The sequence below is a fragment of the Phoxinus phoxinus genome (genome assembly GCF_949152265.1).
Source record: "Phoxinus phoxinus genome assembly, chromosome: 20".
NCBI lineage: Eukaryota > Metazoa > Chordata > Actinopteri > Cypriniformes > Leuciscidae > Phoxinus > Phoxinus phoxinus.
Genome location: NC_136895.1, coordinates 20,104,289 through 20,127,166, shown reverse-complemented (window position 1 = coordinate 20,127,166; position 22,878 = coordinate 20,104,289). Strand labels below are relative to the sequence as shown.

At 34.2% G+C, this 22,878-nt stretch overlaps 2 protein-coding genes across 4 annotated transcripts in view; one reads left to right on the top strand and one right to left on the bottom strand.

Annotated features, from left to right (window-relative positions):
• mgat5 (alpha-1,6-mannosylglycoprotein 6-beta-N-acetylglucosaminyltransferase) overlaps window positions 1–10,311 on the top strand; it is a 65,282-nt gene extending 54,971 nt beyond the window's left edge. Inside the window, exons 13-17 of the mRNA XM_079593981.1 lie at window positions 3,057–3,203; window positions 3,287–3,403; window positions 5,525–5,599; window positions 5,742–5,899; window positions 6,904–10,311. Coding sequence (XP_079450107.1) covers window positions 3,057–3,203; window positions 3,287–3,403; window positions 5,525–5,599; window positions 5,742–5,899; window positions 6,904–7,102 — 696 coding nt within the window. The 3' untranslated portion in view covers window positions 7,103–10,311. The remainder of the gene's footprint in view (window positions 1–3,056; window positions 3,204–3,286; window positions 3,404–5,524; window positions 5,600–5,741; window positions 5,900–6,903) is intronic.
• tmem163b (transmembrane protein 163b) overlaps window positions 10,246–22,878 on the bottom strand; it is a 29,384-nt gene continuing 16,751 nt past the window's right edge. For all 3 annotated transcript variants that reach the window (XM_079593983.1, XM_079593984.1, XM_079593982.1), the window contains 3 exons: window positions 16,779–16,890; window positions 15,142–15,283; window positions 10,246–12,195 (listed from right to left, as the gene is read on the bottom strand). In XM_079593983.1, the coding sequence (XP_079450109.1) occupies window positions 12,135–12,195; window positions 15,142–15,283; window positions 16,779–16,890 (315 nt within the window). In that variant the 3' untranslated portion in view covers window positions 10,246–12,134. The remainder of the gene's footprint in view (window positions 12,196–15,141; window positions 15,284–16,778; window positions 16,891–22,878) is intronic.

The window sequence follows — 22,878 nt, the reverse complement described above, 5'->3', positions numbered from 1 at the left end:
CCCTGAAGTCTCTCTCGGCCCTTTCCCTCGCTGTGATCTCCACTTTTAACTCTGCTGTTGTTTCGGTTCGTGTAAAGTGCCAAAGAGAGCGAGGCCGCTTCATTTACATCCAGTGAACTCGTCTTCAGATTCATTTACAAATAAACAAAATAACCCGGGAGTTCCTCAGACATGCAAATAATCGCCCCACTGCCGCTTTACCACACGTTGAAGAAGTCTCGTTTCTGTCTCCAGCTTTCTCTGGCTCGGTTTCAGAGATATCAGACTTTCAGCCGGTTTGGATAATGCCTCTCTGCTGCCTCCTGTTGGTAAACCATAGAAGTTCAACAACAGACATCTTTAATACTTTTTATATACATAATAATACTAATAATAATTTATCAAAATTATAAATAGCTGATAAATATTATTAATATTATATCATTATTTTGATTATATTACAATTTAATAAAATATGTAATGAGTATTTTGTAAAACATATAAAAGTAATAATACATCCATAATTAGTGTTTTAATATTATTAATATTAAACATTATTATATTTAACATAATATATATTTAATTTATATTTAATGTTACTTTTTTATTATTGTTACTTGTTTATTAAGTAGCTATTTAATAATAAAATATTATTTTTTTTTGTATATTTTGTATTTTTTTACTGTTTTGTTGACTTTTTATTCATGTTATTATTATTTATAATTTGAAAAGTAATATCATTCATTGTTATTTTAAATTACATAAGTATATATTTAATGTTCTTTTTTTATTATTGAATTATGAATACTAAAGACTAACTGTATTTCTCATAATTAGTTTATATATTTGTAGAATTAGTGTTTTATTAATATTATATTGAACTTCATATTCATATATATTTAGTTTTTATTAATCTTGTTGTTATTATTATTGATCATTTCGATTAGATATCAATTGAATATCACTTTAATAATAAAGTAGTTAATGTTTCAATACATATAATTATAATAAATTCTGTTGTAATTAGTTTTATTTACAAAAATAGTATACATATATTACTTTATTATATTGATGATCATTTTGATGACAAATTAATACAATATATATTATTATAGAATATATATATATATATATATATATATATATATCATTTTATATTACAATTAATTTTTTTTATAATATTTGTTGTAATTAGTGTTTTATTCATATTAAAAGTAATAGTGTACATTATTATTTTATATAGGCCTAGTTAATGCTATTTTTGTTAAAGTAAAGCTAACTCTGAATGCTTAGACTTGTAATTTTAGAAGTAAAACTAAATATTTCCAGTCCTTTAAAGCTGTTTTATGAAGTAAATGAGGTCAAACTAACATTATTCATAAATGAAATGCTTGCATGAATGGGGCATCAGGGGTTAATTTGATTGGTCGACACGAGCGTGTGAAGCACAGATCCGCCATTGTGTGTCCGGTGAAGCGCCTCACACACCCACACACACACACACACACACACACAGACACACACACACACATTATTGTGCAAGTCTGGATGGGCCGCACCACATGGAAACATTTGCTTAAGTCATCTAGCTGAATACAACACTATTTACAGGGATTGTGTATCAAAGACAAGGCAATACTCAATATCACTGTTGAGTTTATTCGAGCTGGCGTTTTGAGGTTATGATTCGTTTTATAGCGATGGCTGTAGTGCAGCTGTTCAAATGAGAGTTTATTGCTGGTAGATTTGCTTTGCTCTCATTGGCTCTGGGAATCAGCTGTCAAGTTTCCATCAACGGGTGGTTCGTTTGATGTTTCACTCCGCGAGCTTGTTTAAAGTGTCTCAGGAGTCCCAGAATTCCCTCTCAAGTATCAACTAAATGCATCTATCTGTCCAAAAACAGACCCGCTCATGCTGAGATGAGGAAACCTAGCAGCTTTCATTCGTTCAGGCTTCAATTTCACGGCGGGTACCACAGAAACACATTTTCACCTTCAAGAGTGTGTGAATGTGTTTGTTAGGGGTGTTTTCTTATCTAGCATCACTATTATTATCGCTCATATTTGCGCTTATGGATGCAAACAAATCTATGTTAAATTTAGGTGTCAGAAACACATTGCACATATACAAATTTTTTTTGTTTATTTAGCACAGAATGTATTTGCAATATCAATATATTAATATTTTGTTTTACATAATGAATAATGCATTTTATGTCAATAATATAATAATAATAATTTAATATAGGACTGCGTTTACATATTCAACATCATGTTTCAGTCCTCAGGAGTGGAAGTGAATTCTTTGTCGAATATAAATAAATATCAATATATATATATATATATATTTTACATTATAATTAATAGTATATTAATCTATTAATAATTACACTATACCAGTATATTTATATATAATACAATATCAATATATTTATATATATTTGACATTATAAATAATTGTATATTAATCTAATTATAATAATACTATATCAGTATATTTTCATTATATATATATATATAGAATGCAATATTAATATATTTAAGTATTTGTACTTTATTAATAAAAATTTATATTAATATGATAATACTAACGGTAATTTAATATAAGCTTGGACTTATTATTATTGATAATTCTGATTATATGACAATTTAATAACTAATTAATAGTATTAATAGTAATTAGTCATTTTAAGTATAATATATTGTGTGTGTATATATATATTGTGTGTGTATATATGTATATATATTATTATTGGTAATGATTTTCTTAATTTTATATTAATAATATGATCTTTTAATATATTAATATAAACATCTCATTAATTACATCTTTCAGTCCTCAGCAGTGCATTTTTTGTTACATAATATAAATACAACATCAACATATATTTCATCATAAATAAAATATATTTTTACGTTATGAAAATTAAGTTGTATATTGACATTAAACATCACATGAATTACACGTTTCAGTCCTCAGAAGTCAAAGTGAATTCTTTGTTACTTAAATGCATGTAATATTTATGATGTAATATAACAAATGTTTTAAATGACTAGACTCCTCTGTTTGTTCTCCAGCTTTTTGTCGGGCTTTCCTTTCCGTACGAAGGCCCCGCCCCTCTGGAGGCCATAGCCAGTGGCTGCGCTTTCCTGAACCCGAGGTTCGACCCGTCTAAAAGCAGCAAAAACACCGATTTCTTCAAGGGCAAGCCCACGCTCAGAGAGGTACTTCACTCTTCTTCGTTTATCATTAGTTTGCCGAGACGTTAGTTTGTCGCGTTTGACGTCCGTTTGACCTTTGACCCCAGCTGACCTCCCAGCACCCCTACGCTGAGGTGTACATCGGACGGCCACACGTCTGGACCGTCAACATTGAAGATCCCGCAGAGGTGGAGAGCGCCATTAAAGCAATCCTCAGTCAGAAGGTACATCCACATGCACACATGCACTTTCTCATATTCTTAAAGGATAATTCCGGTATTTAACACCTTGAGTCTATATTGTAGTTTGTTTTGGATGAACAAGAGTGGTGGACAACATTTTTTTGACAATGGTTCCTCTCTCGAGTTTTTGACTATAATAGAATTGGCCATGGACCCATTTAACATTGGAGTCAATGGGCATGTCCGAAAATGTCATTAAAACAGCCAATAATGTTCGTTTACAAAACTGTGCAACTCACCGAGTGATTAGTGATGTTAGTTGATGTTCCAGAAACAAAAAGTGTTGCGAAATACAGTTTCTGTTGTGTTTTATTCGTCATTTTGTAAAATCCCATTGAATTCTGTTGAAGGACTGAGTGCTCGTTAATATAAATGCGCTACCGGAAACGGAAAGGGGGCTGTTTACATTTGGTCGATGTAGTCTTTTTGCTCGCTTCCGTTTCTCATAAGGCTAGCGAGCAGAGCAACTGTGCTCCGGGAGAGTAAGCGAAATACACAAACAAAACCTTCATTAATTGTTACTTGTAATATGAAGTTGAACTCGACTGTGACCGTGAGTGTCCCGCGAGACATAAACATCGGTTATCGCCATCAAGTGGTCGGGAGTGTGCTAACGCTTCAGATTCAAATATTGAGCGGAAGTTACACGGTTGTGAAGTGTCTGAAAAAATAGTTCCACTATAGCAAAATAAACGGATTGGAATCATATATTGCGACGATATATTTTTGTTTTGTAAACGAACATTATTGGCTGTTTTAATGACATTTTCGGACATGACCATTGACTCCAATGTTAAATGGGTCCATGGCCAATTCTATTATAGACAAAAACTCGACAGAGGAACTATTGTCAAAAAAATGTTGTCCACCACTCTTGTTCATCCAAAACAAACTACAATATAGACTTAAGGTGTTAAATACCGGAATTATCCTTTAATCATATTATTCCCAAAATCCAACATTCAGCAGAGAATCAGCGCACGCATTTACATATTAAACATCTCATAAAATACATGATTTAAGTCCTCACAAGTGAACAGAGATTTTATTTCATATAATATTATGAATATAAACAATTGTAGATTACGATTACCTTATAAATAATAAATTAAGTATTATTATTGAAATAATAACTGAATATAGGCTTAAGCTAAATGTACATATTCAACATCACATAAATGCAACATGCTTCAGTCCTCGGAAGTTAATGTAATATAATAAATATAATTTGTATGATAAATGTAAAGAATAAAAGCATAATATCAATATATTCATATTTTGCTTTACATTGTGAATAATAAATTATTATTATAATTTAACATAGGCTTTTACATAATATTGCTGTAATATAAATAATGCATTATACTAATAGTAATATAATAATAATATAAGGAATAAAAATATAATATAATATCAATATATTATTTTTGTTTCAGTCCTCAGACGTGAACGTGAATATAATATAATATAAAAAAAACGATTTATTATAAATATAAGGAATATAAGTATATCAATATTTAAAAAAATAATTGCATTACAAATAATTATATATTATGAATTATTTATTACTAATAATAATACATGACAAACTTTAATTTAATATAGTATTTTACATATGTTAATATGAATAATTTATATAATATATTGTAACATCGAAAACATTGTTTATTATAAATATAAGAAACATAAATATAATGTCAATATATTACTTTTGTTTTGCATTGAATAACGACATATTTAAGTAATAATTAAATTCAACATGTTTCAGTTCTAGAAATGAACGCGAATATGATATAATATATGAAAATAATAATGTTTATTATAAATATAAGGAATATAAGTATATCAATATATTATAAATATTATTTACGTAATTCATGAGCCATTTCTTTACTGACGTCACCCATTTTTGCAAATGTACACACAGACATTTACTTAGCTACCTAAATTCGGACATATCGTAGTATTGCACAATTTACTTAATTTGTTAATCATGTCTACTGTTCAGGAGATCAGAAATGTAAGTTATGTCATACTTCTGAGGGCAGTAACACGTTATATCTGAGCTCGTACACACTCGTCATTTCTGATGTTTTTCTTCAGATCGAGCCGTATCTGCCGTACGAGTTCACCTGTGAGGGGATGTTACAGCGCGTCAACGCTTTCATCCAGAACCAGGTACCTTTGACTGAATCTTATAAGATGTGTGTGTGTGTGAGAGAGTGTGATCTGCTCCACAAAACACACAGGATGATACGCCCGTGACTTGTGTAAAAATTGCACGCTCGATCGCTAAAGCTACGCCCTGGTGTGTGTGCAGGACTTCTGTCACGGTCAGGTGATGTGGCCTCCTCTGAGCACCTTGCAGGTGAAGCTGGCTCCGGCGGGGAAATCCTGCAAGCAGATGTGTCAGGAAGAGCAGCTGATCTGCGAGCCCTCCTTCTTCCAGCATCTCAACAAAGACAAGGATCTGGCCAGGTACACACACACACACACACTCCGCAGTTCTTCATCCGGACAGCAGAGGGCAGTGTTGCGTTTCACAGGGCTTTTATTGACCGTCTGCTTTACAATTACAGTTCCGAATCCGTTTATTTGCTCAGAATTTGACTCTTTTTCTAAACAACTTGGGTGTCATTATAAAAAAACGCATATTTTTTTTAGAATATTAATTTAGAATCTTCTTTAGAATATTAATTAAGAATTTTTATTTTATTTTTGGGGGAAAGAAATAAAAGTAATCAATACTTTTATTAATCAAGGATTAGTTAAATTGGTCAAAAGTTACAGTAAAGACATTTATAAAGTTAGAAAATATTATATTCTAAAAAAAATACTGTTCTTTGAACTTTCTACTCATCAAATAATTTTATTTATAAAAAATTGTACACAACTTTTTCAACATTGAAAATAATAATGTTTTTTGAGCATAAAATCTGCATATTTGAATGGTTTCTGAAGGATCATGTGACACTGAAGACTGGAGTAATGATGCTGAAAATTCAGCTTTGATCACTGGAATAAATTACATTTTACAATATATTAAAATAGAAAACAGTTTATATATATATATATATATATATATATATATATATATATATATATATATATATATATATATTAAGCATTTAAATATCATTATTATTAGATGCATATTGACTTTGTTTTCCTTCATTTTCCATGAATATTTTTTATATTTTAAATATATATTCTATATTTAAATTATGAATGTTTACATATTTAATTATAAATATGATTTATTATATGCATATTTTTGATTATATTTTCATTTATTTTGCATTAACTGAAAACATGATATCATGGTTCTGTAAGACCTTCAAATAGCACCATGTTATTACTATTACACTATTACTATCATGGTATTGCTGCGTACAATGTCCAAAAAACATCTAAAACACCATCACTGTACTTATTGGCATTTCACACTTCAAACGTTCTCTCTCTCCGTTTCTTGCTGGCAGGTATGGTGTGGAGTGTAAGACGGTGGAGTCCGCCAGTGATATCGTAGTCCCCGCCTACAGTGAATCGGCGCGGCATTGCGTGTTCCAGTCCGACTTGCTGCTGTTCAGCTGCGCCGGGGCTCATCAGTCCCTCACACGCATCTGTCCCTGCAGAGACTACATGAAAGGCCAGGTGGCGCTGTGCAAGGACTGCTTATAACACACACACACACCTCGGCAACCCCCCGTACGACCAACCAGGCGGTGTTCGACACCCGCCGTACTGGACAGGACCGGACTGTTACATAGTGCAATGCGGACCGTGCCAGTGTTTTAATGTGCGGTGATGCGATTAAAGAAATCTGAGTAATTCAACTCTTGTTTTATTCCCATACACGAGCGAACGGAGACGTCTGGAAGTGAAGCGCTGGAGTGCGGCAGCTCTCGGCTAAGAGAAAACGATCTTGCCGAAATAACGACGGATGAAGAGAGGAGAACCCCTTTTTTTTTAGCTAGATTTATATTTTGTGCGGACTTGAACGAGTTTCTGCCTGACATACTTGAAGCGGAGTGCAGGGAATCAGAACTGTACACTGCCCCCTGCAGGCATGGAGGAAACACTGTAGTGACACTTATCACCCCAGTTTATCGGTCTACTGTTTTTCTTTTACGTTCTGTTTTTCTTCTCTCTCTGAAGAACTGACTTTTATCATTGGATCAAGTTTCCTAATGTGACGACTGACTCTTCGACCGAACTTCACTCTTTTGAAGATTGACACTTGCAGTGGGTGTGTGGGTGTGTTTGTGTGTGCGAGTACGGTTGTCGTTTTAAAGTCATGGGGTGAAGAAACTTCCCCAGTTTAACACTGTAACGGACGCTCCACTTACTGGCTCTGTGAAATGACGCGTTCACATGTAAATAACAGACGCTGAAACGTACTATATTCTGCATGGTAGTTTATTTGCTGTGACGCAAACGGCAGCTTGTAACAGCACATGCTAACACTGGGAGTTTTCAGTGTTGCTCACGATCCACGGTAAATATCGCAGTACTGCACCAGAGAACTGCCAGGTAAGGTATTTTAGTGAAACACACACATCGCAAACCAGCCAGTATAAATGAAACACAAACCGGTTGACCGAACTAACCGTTAAAGGCACACTATGTTAGTTTTTCGGATGAAAATATCCTAAAACCACTAGAACTATGTTATATATTTTCTTGTGTACTTGCATTATCCCAAATGTTTCCAAGAATGTTTAAATCCAGAGAAATAAGCAGTTTTATCCAGGACATGGACCGTGTCCGTGCGTAGCCCATCAATGACATCATACCCGCGTTACCCTCGATTTCCGCTTTTGTTTTGTAGAAACCATGGAAACACCAAAGACGCTTCAATATATTATGTGTTTTTAGACAGGTGAGCAACTGTGGATGCATTCATCAACAGAAAACGAATTATTGTTATACAGCTCAACACAGTTGTTTAAATCTGGTTTTCTTGATTTACCGCGAGTACCATATTTACCATGCCTAATATCGATCTAGCTCACTGCATAATGAAAGCTCCACTGCTCTCGTTCCGCTCCAACGGCTTTCGTAACGTTAATAAATCTTTAATACATTACCGGTCCATGAATATGATTTCTGCCCGAGTCCCGTCGTATTTCTAACGGCTGTAGAGGTGAAGACAACAACTCCCATGACTCCGCCAAATCGAGGCATCATCTACGCTTTTGTTTTAAATAAGCGACCTCTAGTGGTGAAAAATTACATAGTGTGCCTTTAAGGATGCTAGTAGATTGAGTTTGACTAAATTGCGTCACTTTGTTGCATGCCAAAAAGTGGCTCAGTTTACCCAAATATATGTGGATAAAGTAAATACCCAGATATTTCTGTAAAATGTTATCTTTATTTGTATAAAAAAATATATATATATATCTGTATGAAAGCAAAGTGTACATTACAAGGATAGAAAACTTTTCACTTTTTTTTTTTTTTTTTACTTTGTGTTAAAAACAGATTGGCCACCTTTTTTTAGTTTTTTTTTATGTCTATATTCTTGAATTTGCTGCATATTATAGGGGTAAAAAACATCAAAATTATATAGCGAAGATTTGACACCAGATATTAGAACACACTGTAAAACTGTTTTAAAGTTTTTTTTTTTTAATTTATTTTGTATACAGATCTTTATCTCTGCCTGTTGATTTTTATGTGACTATTTATAGAAGAGAAAATTCTTTATAGAGGGAAATATTATTTATCAGACTAATTTAAATGCACGCACATATGCTTGTCCAGAGTACTCTCTGTTGCAAAAAGAGCTCAATTATTTTTGTCTTATTAATTTAGGTTTGTTTTTAAAAAATCATTGAAAACTATGAAACGTAAAGCTGTTAAATTTGACTCAACGTTATATAAAAATAGTACAGCAAAGCATATCATAATTCCCTTTATTGTTGATACTCTGGACAAACATTGCGAACAAAGTTTAATTGCAAAAGCCAGCAAAAACCTCATTTGATGTTTTTATCCAATGTATGATTTCTGTAAACATTTGCACATTTGTACATATAGATGGGTCTCTTCTAGTTTTCCACTCTAACTTATACGATAGATTTATGTTTGCGTTTCTGCTCTTTGTCGAAATCTACACGTTTGTACGTAAAACGATGGTCTTCAGCCAAGAACGATGGTCTGTTCCCTCTCGTTACATGATGTGCCTTCTGACGGTTACTAGAACTGTCTGGTTTGTTTTCCTTTACGAAATAAAAAGCGTTGAAGGCGGAATGCTAGCTAGCTAAAAGCCGAAATAGCCGTTGAATAGCTGAAGTAGAGTCGGCATTTAGCATTAAATAGTTTTGCCAAACGTTTGGTGGTTGTTGACACACGCAATATCACACAATCAAACAAATATATCTTGTTGATAAAGTCGTAACTTTTGGTTTACAGTATGAAGGATGCCACCGTTTCAAAAGTGTTTGTACAGCTTAGCTGTAGCTATGGTCTTCATATTAATGACTGTCTCAAACGTTTTAAGATATTAGATTAGTTTATTGAAAATCGTGGCCAGTAATTCTTACCTGCATTTTTATTGGGGAAAAAATGTTTTGGAATGAAACCCAAATTATGAATGGAACCAATTTTATTTTTACAATTGTTCTGGTTTACTTTGCTGTTAATAATAGTCACTTTTATTTTGTTTTAAACTGACATGCATTCACACATCAGACTAATTTGTAAACTGTTATGAAGTTGTGTTTTTTTTTTGTGTGTGTGTGTGTGTGTTTTGGGGGGGAGGGGGGTGATGGAAGATTTAAAGACATTCAAAAAAAATAATAAACTGACCATTTGTTTTTCATTGATTGAGGAATCAGTAGGATATATCTTTATTTTTCAAATAAAGTTTTTTTCTGTGACAACAGACATTTCTGTGTAAATATACATGTGTACTCCACAGCAACATTGTATATACATTCATGTTTCACATGACATTCGGATTCCACGACGCCCCGGCGTGGATTAACATCGGCTTTTGCCTGCATTTGTTCGAGTGATGTGAATTCAGTCTTTAACCAAATAATGGCCCCGATCTTGACTCGTTATTTTTGGGTCCCTGTTTCAAGTCCCCGGCACACTTCCACATGTGGTTTTAGAAACTGTGCAAAGGAAAAAGTCCCATTTGCTGGGGCGTGTGCTTGTGCAAGGGCTCAACGTATTTAAAATGTCAATAACGAACAGGGCGGTAAATTCGACTGCACACCTGAAAAAAAACAGCGCAAGTCATACAGTTTTCCAAACGCACATATGTTAAAGCAGAAATGTGCTTTTCACCTACAATCCAACTACGAACTGCCACATACCTAATCTGACCGGCTGTAACGGCACTGTTACGTCCATCTGCTCCGCGGAGCTACCATATATTTGCTAATTGCTACATAAAACGCTTCGAAACTTGGCTTGTCCCAAATACACATTTAAATCGCCCAAATTTCAAGGCAAAACAGTCTATGTAATACTTCAGAACTTATAAGTTCACATCATGAAGGGTCAAGTTTTAAGGCTTTGTTACTGTGAGTAACGTAACGTTAAACGCGTTTGTGTGCCATTTAATAATTACAAGTTTCACCAAAAGCTAAATGCGAGGCTGGATTAATCTAGAACAACTGAACTGCACAGAACTTTACCGTTTCAATGGAGTGCGAAAGATGAAATTACAATATTCTCGCAAATGAAGCGTTTTCAAAAAACGGCACGTATTTATTCTAATAATAGCAGTTGATTTGTAGACTAGTGCTCTAAGTATTGAAAGTTTCTTCATGTATTATGTTTTGACATTGACAAGTATGTTAGAATAGATATTAAAGTATTAGATATGAAAATGCCCCGTTTGATGAGTTATAGTATACATAAGTTAATCAGATGGCACGTTTTAACAAGAAAAAACTAAACGATTTTGAAGTTTTAACACGGTCTACACGAAGAAAAACGTAGTTTTCACAAATATGTAGTTTCACAACCTCTTTCAATTTATGAAGGACATTTTAGCTCAATTATTATGGCATAACTTCAATTTGTGCACTTTCGGAATGAATTACACTTTTTTTATCATATGTTTAGCTTTTTAATTGTGAAATTTTATCGAAATCTAAGTTTGAGTGTAAAAATAAACAAAAAATTTAATTCTATGTTAGACAGCAAATGATTCCTTGTTTATTTTTCGTCATATTTTGACATTTTTACAGGTTTTCACAGATGTGCCAAACCTTACAGTTTTACTAAAGAACGACAAGCTAAAATAAATACATAAAACAAACTAATCAAAAAAGACAATCTGTGTTAAGTTTACCTGATAAAACTCTCCCTCTATAACCTGATTGTTTAAAGATGTTCAAAATGTTTTCCTTTTTTGATAATCTGCGCAAATCATACCTAAAATAAGTCACATATATACCCATAACTTCTTTTCAGAGACGTTTAACTGAAAGTGAATCTGGGTTTTAAATATCAGATGTCAAATTGGTTGCCACTTTCTGAGTCGTCTTGTTTCAGCTCCACGACACAATGCCGACTCGAACGATACAATAATACACATTTTATATATGTAATTGTCAGTTTTCCCTTTCAAATCCATATTTACAGGGGGAGTTTGTGGTTGAGTTTGCCCTGAGGCGAGGAAAAATGTGTGTGTGTGTTGTGTTTTCCCACACCAGAGTGTTTGTGTGTTGAGTTGTCCAGACTCAGAATGCTACTCGAAGCGCTCGTAATTCCTCGTCTGCCTGACGCGCGGGACCATGTCCTTTAGCAACCTGACGAAGAAAGAAGAAGAACTTTATAAGTTCACTCATTTTCATGACAGACAGGAAAAAAAAAAGATAAATGAAAAGATCACATTTTTAGTCAGTTTAGTTTAGCTAAAAACCCATTTCAAAAACTACACCAAAATTACTCAACTTTAAAGGAACACTCCACTTTTTTTGTAAATAGGCTCATTTTCCAACTCCACTAGAGTTAAACAGTTGAGTTTTACCGTTCTCGAATCCATTCAGCCGATCTTCGGCTCTGGCGGTAGCACTTTTAGCATAGCTTAGCATAGATCATTGAATCTGATTAGATCGTTAGCATCTCTCTCAATAAATTGACCAAAGAGTTTCGATATTTTTCCTATTTAAAACTTGACTTTTCTGTTGTTACATCATGTACTAAGACCGACAGAAAATAAAAAGTTGAGATTTTCTGCCAATATGACTAGGAACTATTCTCTCATTCCTGCGTAATAATCAAGGGACTGTGTGCCGTACCAGCAGGCGCAATGATATTACAAACTTAGTGCCGGTCACTTTGGAAGTTACAGAGCTGGGGACTATTTTCTGGCGCTGCGTAATATCATTGCGTCTGCTGGTACGGCAGCAGTTCCTTGATTATTACACAGAAATGAGAGTCAAGTTTTAAATAGGAAAAATATCGAAACTTTGGTAAATTTATTGAGAGAGATGCTAACGGTTTAATCAGATTCAATGATCTATGCTAAGCTATGCTAAAAGTGCTATCGCCAGACCCGGAGATCGGCTGAATGCATTCGAAAACGGTAAAACTCAACTGTTTAACTCTAGGGGAGTTGGAAAATGAGCCTATTTCCAAAAAAAGTGCAGTGTTCCTTTAAAGTTAAAATGAAATAAAAAATAAAACCTAATTCAAAATATGAACAAAAACTATAACTGTATGTAAATAGTAGTATATAATTAGACAGCGATGACATTAATACAAACATTGTGCCATGTCTGTTTTCTAAACAGTCATTTGATAATGCACCACTTGAGGGATTTCAGGCGTGACTCTATTAGTCTTTGGTGCAACCGTAAACATGCCGAAGGGTTTAACTAAAGCCTCTGATAGGAACACTAATTGTGGAGCATTTAGCTGGATAAATAGCACATGATGCTCTCTAACATCATTTCAAGCCATTATTATAATATCGCTAGCCTAGAGACGGTAATTAGCGTTCGACTCATTGTAATGGAAATGAAGACGTGACACGCACACACACACACACACCAAACATTCGGGGAATTGTGTGCAAAGCTCAACCGTGACATCATCTGGAACATTTCCCACTGAATATCGAACGGCACAGGACTTGTTGACAGAACTTTAAGTGTAAATGTAAATCTATAAGCTGTAAACCTCCACCTGCTGTGTGTCCTTTCCCAAAAGCACACAGTGGTCCATTAAGCGGAGGTTATTTCGTTTGAAGTGACAGGCTTGTCCTTGAGAGGTTATGATTATGAAGTCGAACGCTGAGTTTAGCCTCGTCACTGCGGCCTAGGCCAGTGAATACATAGCGTTCTATTTGCGCTTTATTTATTTATTTGAATTGCATATCATTTTTTCCAACCATTTGTATTAGTTAGAACACAACCCTGATACATATTTGTCAGTTATACATAAATTAACGATTTCTGTAATAGCACTAATAAACTGAATGTGTTTTAAATGCACAATAACCCGGTTCATATATTTATCATCAATAAATCCAATTTGTTTCAATCTCATACATTTGAACTAATCCAATATGCAGGTGAAACTCGAAAAATTTTAATATGGTGCAGAACTTAATTTCAGTAATTCAACTTAAAAGGTGAAACTAATATATTATATAGACTCATTACATGCAAAGTGAGATATTTCAAGCCTTTATTTGTTATAATTTTGATGATTATGGCTTACAGCTTATGAAAACCTTTTCACAATATTCTAATTTTGAATTTGGGGGTTTCATAAACTGTAAGCCATAATCATCAAAATTATATCAAATAAAGGCTTGAAATATCTCTTTGCATGCACAGTTTTACTAAAATGTCCAATTATTAAATTGAAGAGGTGTTTAAATAAAAATGTTGTAGATACTAAAAAAAAAATTAGTGTAAAAATGTTTTTAGATAAACCAACTTTGTTGAAACGTCAAAAAAAAAAATCCAAACTCTTACCTCTAAACTTACTACATTAATTTTTTAGTTGTAGTTTATTTACTTTAGTTATTTTAGTTCTTCAACTTCAACTAAACGAAAATGTGAAATGTTGCCTTGGCATCCAGCTGAAATAAAATAAGTTTAAATATTTTATGTTTTATTTCACTTAATGTTTATTTATTTATTTTTTGTTTCATTTAACGATAATAACCATGGTTTGTTTATGACTATGTGTACGTTTACACACCAACGATGTACAAAAAAAAAAACCTTTCAATTCTTTTACCTCAACTAAAGGTTAGATTTTTTGCAAAAAAATTCTAACATTTTTTATCAAAAGTATAAACAATGCAGATTTATTTTTATAGCCATCTTTGTCCATATTTACCAGGGGTGCCAATACTTCTGACCACAACTGTATAGACTAAACACATAATACGAATTTGTGTTTTTGTAGTTTACATGGAGACGATAGCGGTATCGTTCTCAAAAACTTGCACTTTAAAACCAAAATGAAAATACAAGTTTGCATTTTCAGGCACCCAAAAAACCTTTGTTGTGTAAATGAATGTCCCATATTTCATCATTTCAGCCGTTTTCTTATCCTGGGGACTTTTCAGTAAACTAGCTACAAGGACTAATCTCTTGGGAGTAACACACTGTTGTTGTTTTGTCTTTTAAGGTTGAAACTTAAAATGTTAAAGTAACATTTCCATTCTTTTACACATAAAACCAACACAAAATGCACCTCAAAGTTTCACATGTGAGCTGGATTGGGACTCTTACTTGACTCCGTAGGCGAGGATGATCAGTCCGATCAGAACCCCCATGGTCCCGTCCAGGAACCAGACACTAGGTTCGTGTTTGAACACCTCGGCGCTGATTAGGATGGAGAATCCCATGACGCCTCCGACTAGCGAGTTAAAACCTGGAAATGAATAATTACGTCAGTGTAAAAAAAAAAAAAAAAAGAGCAGCATGAACATTCTGCTAAATCTATACTTTTGTGTTCCAGAGGAAAAAGAAAGTAATATGGGTTTATGGCATGAGGAAGAATAAATTGACACACTTTTCTTCTTATTTTTTTTAGCAAAAATGATTATTAAACAAAATGATTCTTCCTCTTTACAGATTATGAGTCTTCTTAACATTCTGTTATAAGATAATCAGTCATTTATTTGGACAGCTGGTGAGTTTCACATGCGTTTATCTCGTGTATGATTCGCTGGTTCCACGATGGGTGTGTGTGTGTGTGTGCGCAACTGAGATGGTTGATGGACATAGAGTGTTGTTGGACATTAGCAAATACTGCCACACTCTGTGTGTGTGTGTGTGTGTGTGTGTGTGTGTGTGTGTGTGTGTGTGTGTGTGTGTGGCATATTAAAGAACATGAGTAATAAGAGTAATAATAATTACCTACATGTACTTACTATAGGGTTAGGAATAAGGGTTGGTTTAGGGTTAGTTGCGTGTTATTAAGCATAATTTATAGTTATTACTACAGTAACTACTACTTGTAACGTGTAACAAGAACGCTGTAAAATAAAGTTACCAAATACTGTACAATATTTGCTCCATAAACACATTTCCATTTTCTACTTCAAAATTTCCCAGTTAATTCAATGCGTTTAAAATTATTTGTGAAAATAACTAGCAATATCTGAGGGAAAATTAGTTTCAAAGTAAATCCTACACCAGTTTTTTTTTGTGTACGAGTAATTTCGATCACAAAAATTACAAGTTTGGTCAGTTAGAAAAGTAAAACCACACCTCTTCTCGTGTGTGTGTGTGTATGTCCAAGTATATGGAGAGTCCCCACAAAGACAGCAAACCAGACTTGTGCGTGTGTATGTGAGTGTGTTTGTGTGTCCATCTGTGCGTATCTGTCTATATATATGTCTGTCTCTGCACTCCCATCTGCTAATCTGTCTATCTACTCATCTGTCGCATTTTCTTTTTCAGTGTTTTTTTTTTTTTCAAACAAAAATGCCATAAAACCTCCATAAAAGATACCCATGCGATATGTGAGTAGTATTTGTAATAATGTTGTCTTAAGTCATAAAAACATATTTGTTGTCAATTTGGAGCTCGACTATCTTTCCACCTTTCAATATATGGAAAAAAACACACTCTACTAAACATCTGTAAAAAAAATATGTCCGTAATGTGATGTGTTAAGTGTAAGAATAATGCATTTAATGTAAAATTCAGTGGGAAAGAAATATTTTTGGGAGTTGATCAAATTGTTTTTTTTTTTAAGCCAATATAGTCACATGTAAAACCTTGCTCCTTCCAGCCCGTCAGAAGTTAAAAAGGGGAGGAGCTGAGCGGAAATAAGACCAGACACGTTGCCACGGCACTGTGAATAATAAATCCGGCTGGCCATCACCACGGTAACCTGGTGGGTTTCCGGGGAAACGTACCATCAGTGATGAGGGCCCTGCTGGTGAGGACTTTCCCCAGCATGAACTTTAAGATGGACAGAATGGTGCACACCACTCCGCTGATAACCGATACGCTGTACAGGAAGTCATCCTGGGGGAAGAGAAAGAGAGAGACATCATCATACTGAGCAAGACGCGACGTTCAAGGGTCAAGTGCAGTGTTTTATACAACAGCAATTTATATGGCAGACTGTGGAAATCAAGGGAGGAGGGGGAAATAATATAATATATTAATATATTTACTGAAATATATACTGCGTATTATTTTAGAAATGGGTAACAGGAAACATTTCAAATTGTAATATGCTATATTGTTGTCACAATCTCATTATAGTGCATGGTCATGTTATATTCTGAATAAATACTAGCATACTATTCTTACTACTTCTGTAGCAAGTATAGTATGTATAGTATGCAGTGCACTCACTGAACTTAACATGCTGGTAGCCAAATGTGCTGATATTAAAGTAGCGTACTACTGTTTGAAGTGTTTCTTACTACATAAATACAGTATATATACTGTCTAGTATGCAGTATGTACTACATAGTATTCTACCGGAATGGAATTGTTTTTAAAGTGTAAAAGAGTATGCAGCAGTAAACATTTAAAAATGTAGCAGTGAGTAGTATGCTAGTATTCTGAACATAGCAAAAGCTGTGGGCAATGTTCAGAATATTATACTATTGTGCTGTTTGTTTCTTATTTAAAAACTATGCAGTATGCAAAAGTAAACCGTTTAAACTGTAGCATACTAAATCGTGACATTATTCCTCGCATAAAAATTGCATACTGTACATTTTCTGCAGTAAACAATGAGGTTTTTTAACAATAATATTGTGTACTACTGCATACACTATGGTTACAGTATATACTGCGCAGTAAGTAGTATGCTAGTATTCTGAATAGCAAAAATTGTAGGCTATGTTTAAAATAGAGTACCGCTTGTTTCTTATTTAAAAACAGTATGCAGTACGCAACAGTAAACATTTCAAACTGTAGCATACTAAGTTGTGACATTATTCCTCGCATAAAAATTGCAAAAGAAATTGCATACTGTGCACTTTCTGCAGTGGACATGCACAGTAATGAGGTTTTTGGACAATAATGTAGTTTACTACTGTTTGAAATGAACCGCTTAAAGGTAGGGTAGGTCAGAATTGTCTAAAAAAAACTTTTATTCAAATTTGTTTAAACTGTCTTTATATACCAATGCATAATTAAAATGCAAGTACTCTGAAATAGAGAGTATAAAAAACCGAGTGACTCTAGTGTATTTAATCTTCAATAAACACAGCTCATTAATTCCATTCACTCCCACCTAAAAACGGGTGCGCGACTGCGCGCACGTGGGCAGAGCCAGTAATAACGGCGGTAGTCATGGCGACGGAGAGTGACAGTCGCGCAAGCCAATCCTGTGATTCGTCCCGAATGGAAATAATGAGCTGTGTTTAATGAAGATTAAACGGTCTAGAGTCACTCGATTTTTATACTCTTTTTATCAGAGTACTTACATTTTAATTATGCATTGATATATATAGAAAGTTTAATCAAATTTGGTAAAAAGTTTTTATATAAATCCTACCTACCCTACCTTTAATACATACAGTAAGTAGTACACTATTATTCTAGACAAAGTTATGGGCTATGTTCAGAATCTAATAGTAAAGTACTGTTTCCGTATTAAAAATCAATATTTCAGATAGAAGCGTTCTAAAAAGTCACATTAAGAGCATGTTTTTAGCTATCCCAGGCATAAAAAAATAGCATACTGCACATTTGCAGAAGTAATAAGCGTGATTTTTGTCCCCAAACCAGTTCAGCGGAACTCCCGCCCTGCAGCCGATTCTAAAGATTTCATTGGTCATTGTCAATCACTGTATTGATTGCCTACACCAAACACTGATCCCTAAACAAAGCAAGTAATAAACATGCACAGTAAAGGGATTTTTTTGACAATAAAGTTCGCTGAAGTCTATTGCTGCATAATACATACTCTATCAGTATGCGATATACTGTGCAATATGCAGTAAGTAGTACACTATTATTATGAATATGTTAGAAAGCAATATGGCAATAAGGAGTCAATAAAAGAATGCAAAAACAAGATGAATAGAGTTGCCTTCTCAGCCCGAGCAGAATCATTAAAGTTGCACTGCCGGCCTTGCAGACGTGAAAAAAAATGCGCCGATGCAAGGTTCCCACCATCAAACATAACGTCCAACACAAACTCACACACACAAACGGTCAGTCAATGCATCACTTGTTCCCTCCACATAAAACGGTATGATGGATCTTCTGGTGAGAGAACCTCATCAATATTGATGTCAGGCAAGTGAAGAAAGCAGAAAACAATGAGGTTTTGTGTCTCGCGGACAGTGTCGAACAACTCTAACCCTCCCTGAAGGGTTTAAAAACAACCTTGTGCCCCTCGCATTTATCACAAACGTTGTCTGCCTGCCCACAAACATCCCACGATGTCTCTCTCTGAAAATCTCTGATGATCCATCTCAGCGAGAAATCAGGGATTTGGAAGCAGTCGCACATTTTTTATGGTTGTGCCCCACTAATAATTGTAGGTTTAACTACACAACCATATAAAACGTGTACACATCATTATTTAGGGCTATATTTTTGTGTCGTTTTAGTCACTTTCGCAATGTGAACAGTCCATTTATGCGAAATGTTTAATTTATTTTGTCTACAAGCAGAAACATTGTTTTTCATGCACTGGTCAATTTAGAGATTTTGGCCTACATGGCCTTCCATAACGTGTCCTCTTTTAGACTAGTGGAAAGAAAACATCCTAAATACACATTTAAGTGTTTGTTTTTTTACACATGATTTAAATTATTATTAAATTATTATTGAAGGCCGTTTTCTCAAAATGAGCTTCTTTTTAAATTTCAGCAGCAAACTTTTATGTTTTATTCCTATCTATATTCCTATCTATACCTATCTATATACACTAAAGTTTTTTAATGAAGGGTTTTGGTCATATAACATTTGCCTATCATTTTATACAACATTTTTTTCCTAAAAACATGGTGAAAATGTATTTTATTTCTAGCAGTTGACAATATTTCTGATGTATATGGACTGATAAAAAGAGATATTCAAAATTTTACAAAAAAGTAAAAACCTTCAACTAATATGTCTAAAACAAAACAAGAATTTTGAACCTGATGATGCCTCGTTTGCATATTAAACGTAACATTTCAGAAAACTTGTAATGCAAACGTTAATGTGGTAGTGATTAATTAACTAATTGGGAAGTTAGGATATCTATTATTTAAAAATCATCTGTAGTGTCTTGCCTTATTTGTTTCACGACAGGATGTGCAAATGACTCAGATGAGGACTTTTACAGGAATTCAGTGGAAAATTGTAGTATTGATTTTATAGCACCTGAAAAACAAGTCAATCTTGCTCAGAAACACGCATGGGGTTTCAAAAGGGGGCAGTCCATCTCAAACACCTTGTTCAGAACAGCTTATTAACATTTCATTAGAGAATGAGAGAGCACGAGAGAGAGAGAGAGAGAGAGAGAGAGAGAGAGAGTACGTGAGAAAAAAAATAAAAGAGAGAAAAGAAGGGGGGAAGTGTTTCTGACATCAGCACCAGATGAAGAGAGGGAGAAATATTGGATCTATTTTTAGGCGGCGCTTGTATGCGCCAAAACCAAGCTTTACACGCTGAGACAGGAACAGGAATCCTCCAGAGAGAAGCCAGAGTCCTGATTAAAACATCAGCACAGCGTCTCTCTCTCTCTCTCTCTCTCTCTCTCTCTCTCTCTCTCTCTCTCTCTCTCTCTCTCTCTCTCTCTCTCTCTCTCTCTGTCTCCTATTCCTCTCGTTATCGTCTTCTCTTTTACACCCTAATTGTGTTTGCTACACTCTTAAAAATAAAGGTTCCAAAAATAGCAACAATCTCATGCCTTTTGAGAAAATGACATTACAGAACCTTTTTAGTTCCCATGAAGTCATAATAGAACCTTTTTTTATTTCCCGTTATGTCATAATATATACATTTTTACTTCTAATTGTCATCATATAAGCATTTTTAGTTCTTTCATCAAACATTTTTAGTTCTTGTTAAGTCATGATAGAATGTTGTTTACTCATTATATCACGATGGAACCTTTTTTAGGTCTCATTATGTTATCATAGACCCTTTTTTATTCTCATTATGTAATAATAGAACATTTTTTGCCATCATAGAACCCTTTTTAGTTCTCGTTATGTTATCATAGAACCTTTTTTAGTTCTTATTATGTCATCATAGAATCCTTTTTTAAACATTTTTAAGTTCCTTTGGTTTTGATGCCAAAATAGTTTTTTAAAACATGTTATGTGCATGATGCTTCAAGAACACTTTTCATTTTTAAAACTAGTAGCAAGACTCATTACCAAAGTTCATAATGTGCTATGATTGGTTCTTAAGTTATTTACTTAAATGTTCATGAATGTTCCAAAAGGTGGATGTGCAGTGATGTCATAAAATATCTATTTTTAGTAACCCAAATAACTATACTTAGTACCTTTTTACACTATAAAGTACCTTTTGTGCAATGGAAAGGTTCCATGGATATTCAAGGTTCTTCATGGAAACATAAATGTCAATAAAGAAACATTTTTAAGAGTGAAAAAGTGGAATCTTTACACCACAGATGCAGTACCAGACCGAAGCTTTAGGGGTCTCATTTCATCACAGGAAGACGAATGGAGAGTGAGTGATAGTGGAGGGGTAACTGGTTTAGGGAAAACTATTTCTCCTCTTGATGTTGCCTGGCAACAGTGATATCAGACTATTCTAATCTCGTCTGTGACTTCACACCTCGTCTCCACCATGTTCATTCAGCTTTACACTTGTGCTGTTTAGCAGGCGCCGTTAGGGAAAACTCACACAACCAGCGACATAAAAAGATGAAGTGTTGGGGTTTTGCGTGTGGAGTCTGAGAGACTCTCTTGAATGGAGTTTAGATTCCACAAAAAGCAAGCGAGGAAATAAGATGCGAGAGTACGAATGCGTAGAGCGAATATATGGAAACATATTTAGAAAAGGACAAAATCAAATCAATTAAGTGCTTAGAAAACAGTTAGTCGCAACAATCAATCAACCAACCAATCCAATGAATGTATCAAAGAGTGCATGAATGAAAAAACAAACTAATGAATCAATCACTGGAACTATCAATGAACAAATCCAATGAATGATTCGATGAGAGAATGAACAAACAAACGAACAAATGAATCAACCACCTGAACAATCTATCAATCAATGCAATTAATAAATCAATGAGTCAAGGAAAGAACAAATTAAAGAAGCAACCACCGAAACAATCAATCAACCAATCCAATGAATTAATCAGTAAGTGAATGAATGAATGAACAAATTAATCAACCACTGGAACAATCAATCAACCAACCCAATTGTAGGAGCCATACGTACTACCTCATTTAATTTTTATAAATTTGTTCATTTGAATATCAGTTTGTTTTGTTTGTATTGTTAATTGATTATTTCTCTGAGTGTGTGCCCTCTATAGGTGAGAGGGGAAAAGTTGTATAAAGATAGGCCACCCCCTGACAGGAAGGGGGCGCTGGTGCAAAAGCATACAGTCTTTTGACCGTGCACATGGAGCTACGGTGGCGTGGTGCAACAAACCTGCAAGCGGCCTTAAAGTTGTTTGTTTTGTTTTATGCTACAATGCATCTTTATTTTTTGGCTTAATAAACTTCAGTTATTTGTTTGGAATATCAACACGTCTCTCTGGATCTATTTATGGTACTTTGCACGCGTCAAAATCATAGCATCAGCATCTCCCACAGTGAACAAGAAACAAGGATTAAAAATAGGAAACTTGTTTTTACCACTACACCAATGAATGAATGAACAAATGAATCAACCCCTGAAACAATCAATCAACCAACCAACCCAATGAATGAATCAGTGAGTGAATGAATAAACAAACGAATCAACCACTGGAACAATCAATCAACCAACCCAATGAATGAATGAACAAATGAATCAACCCCTGAAACAATCAATCAACCAATCCAATGAATGAATCAGTGAGTG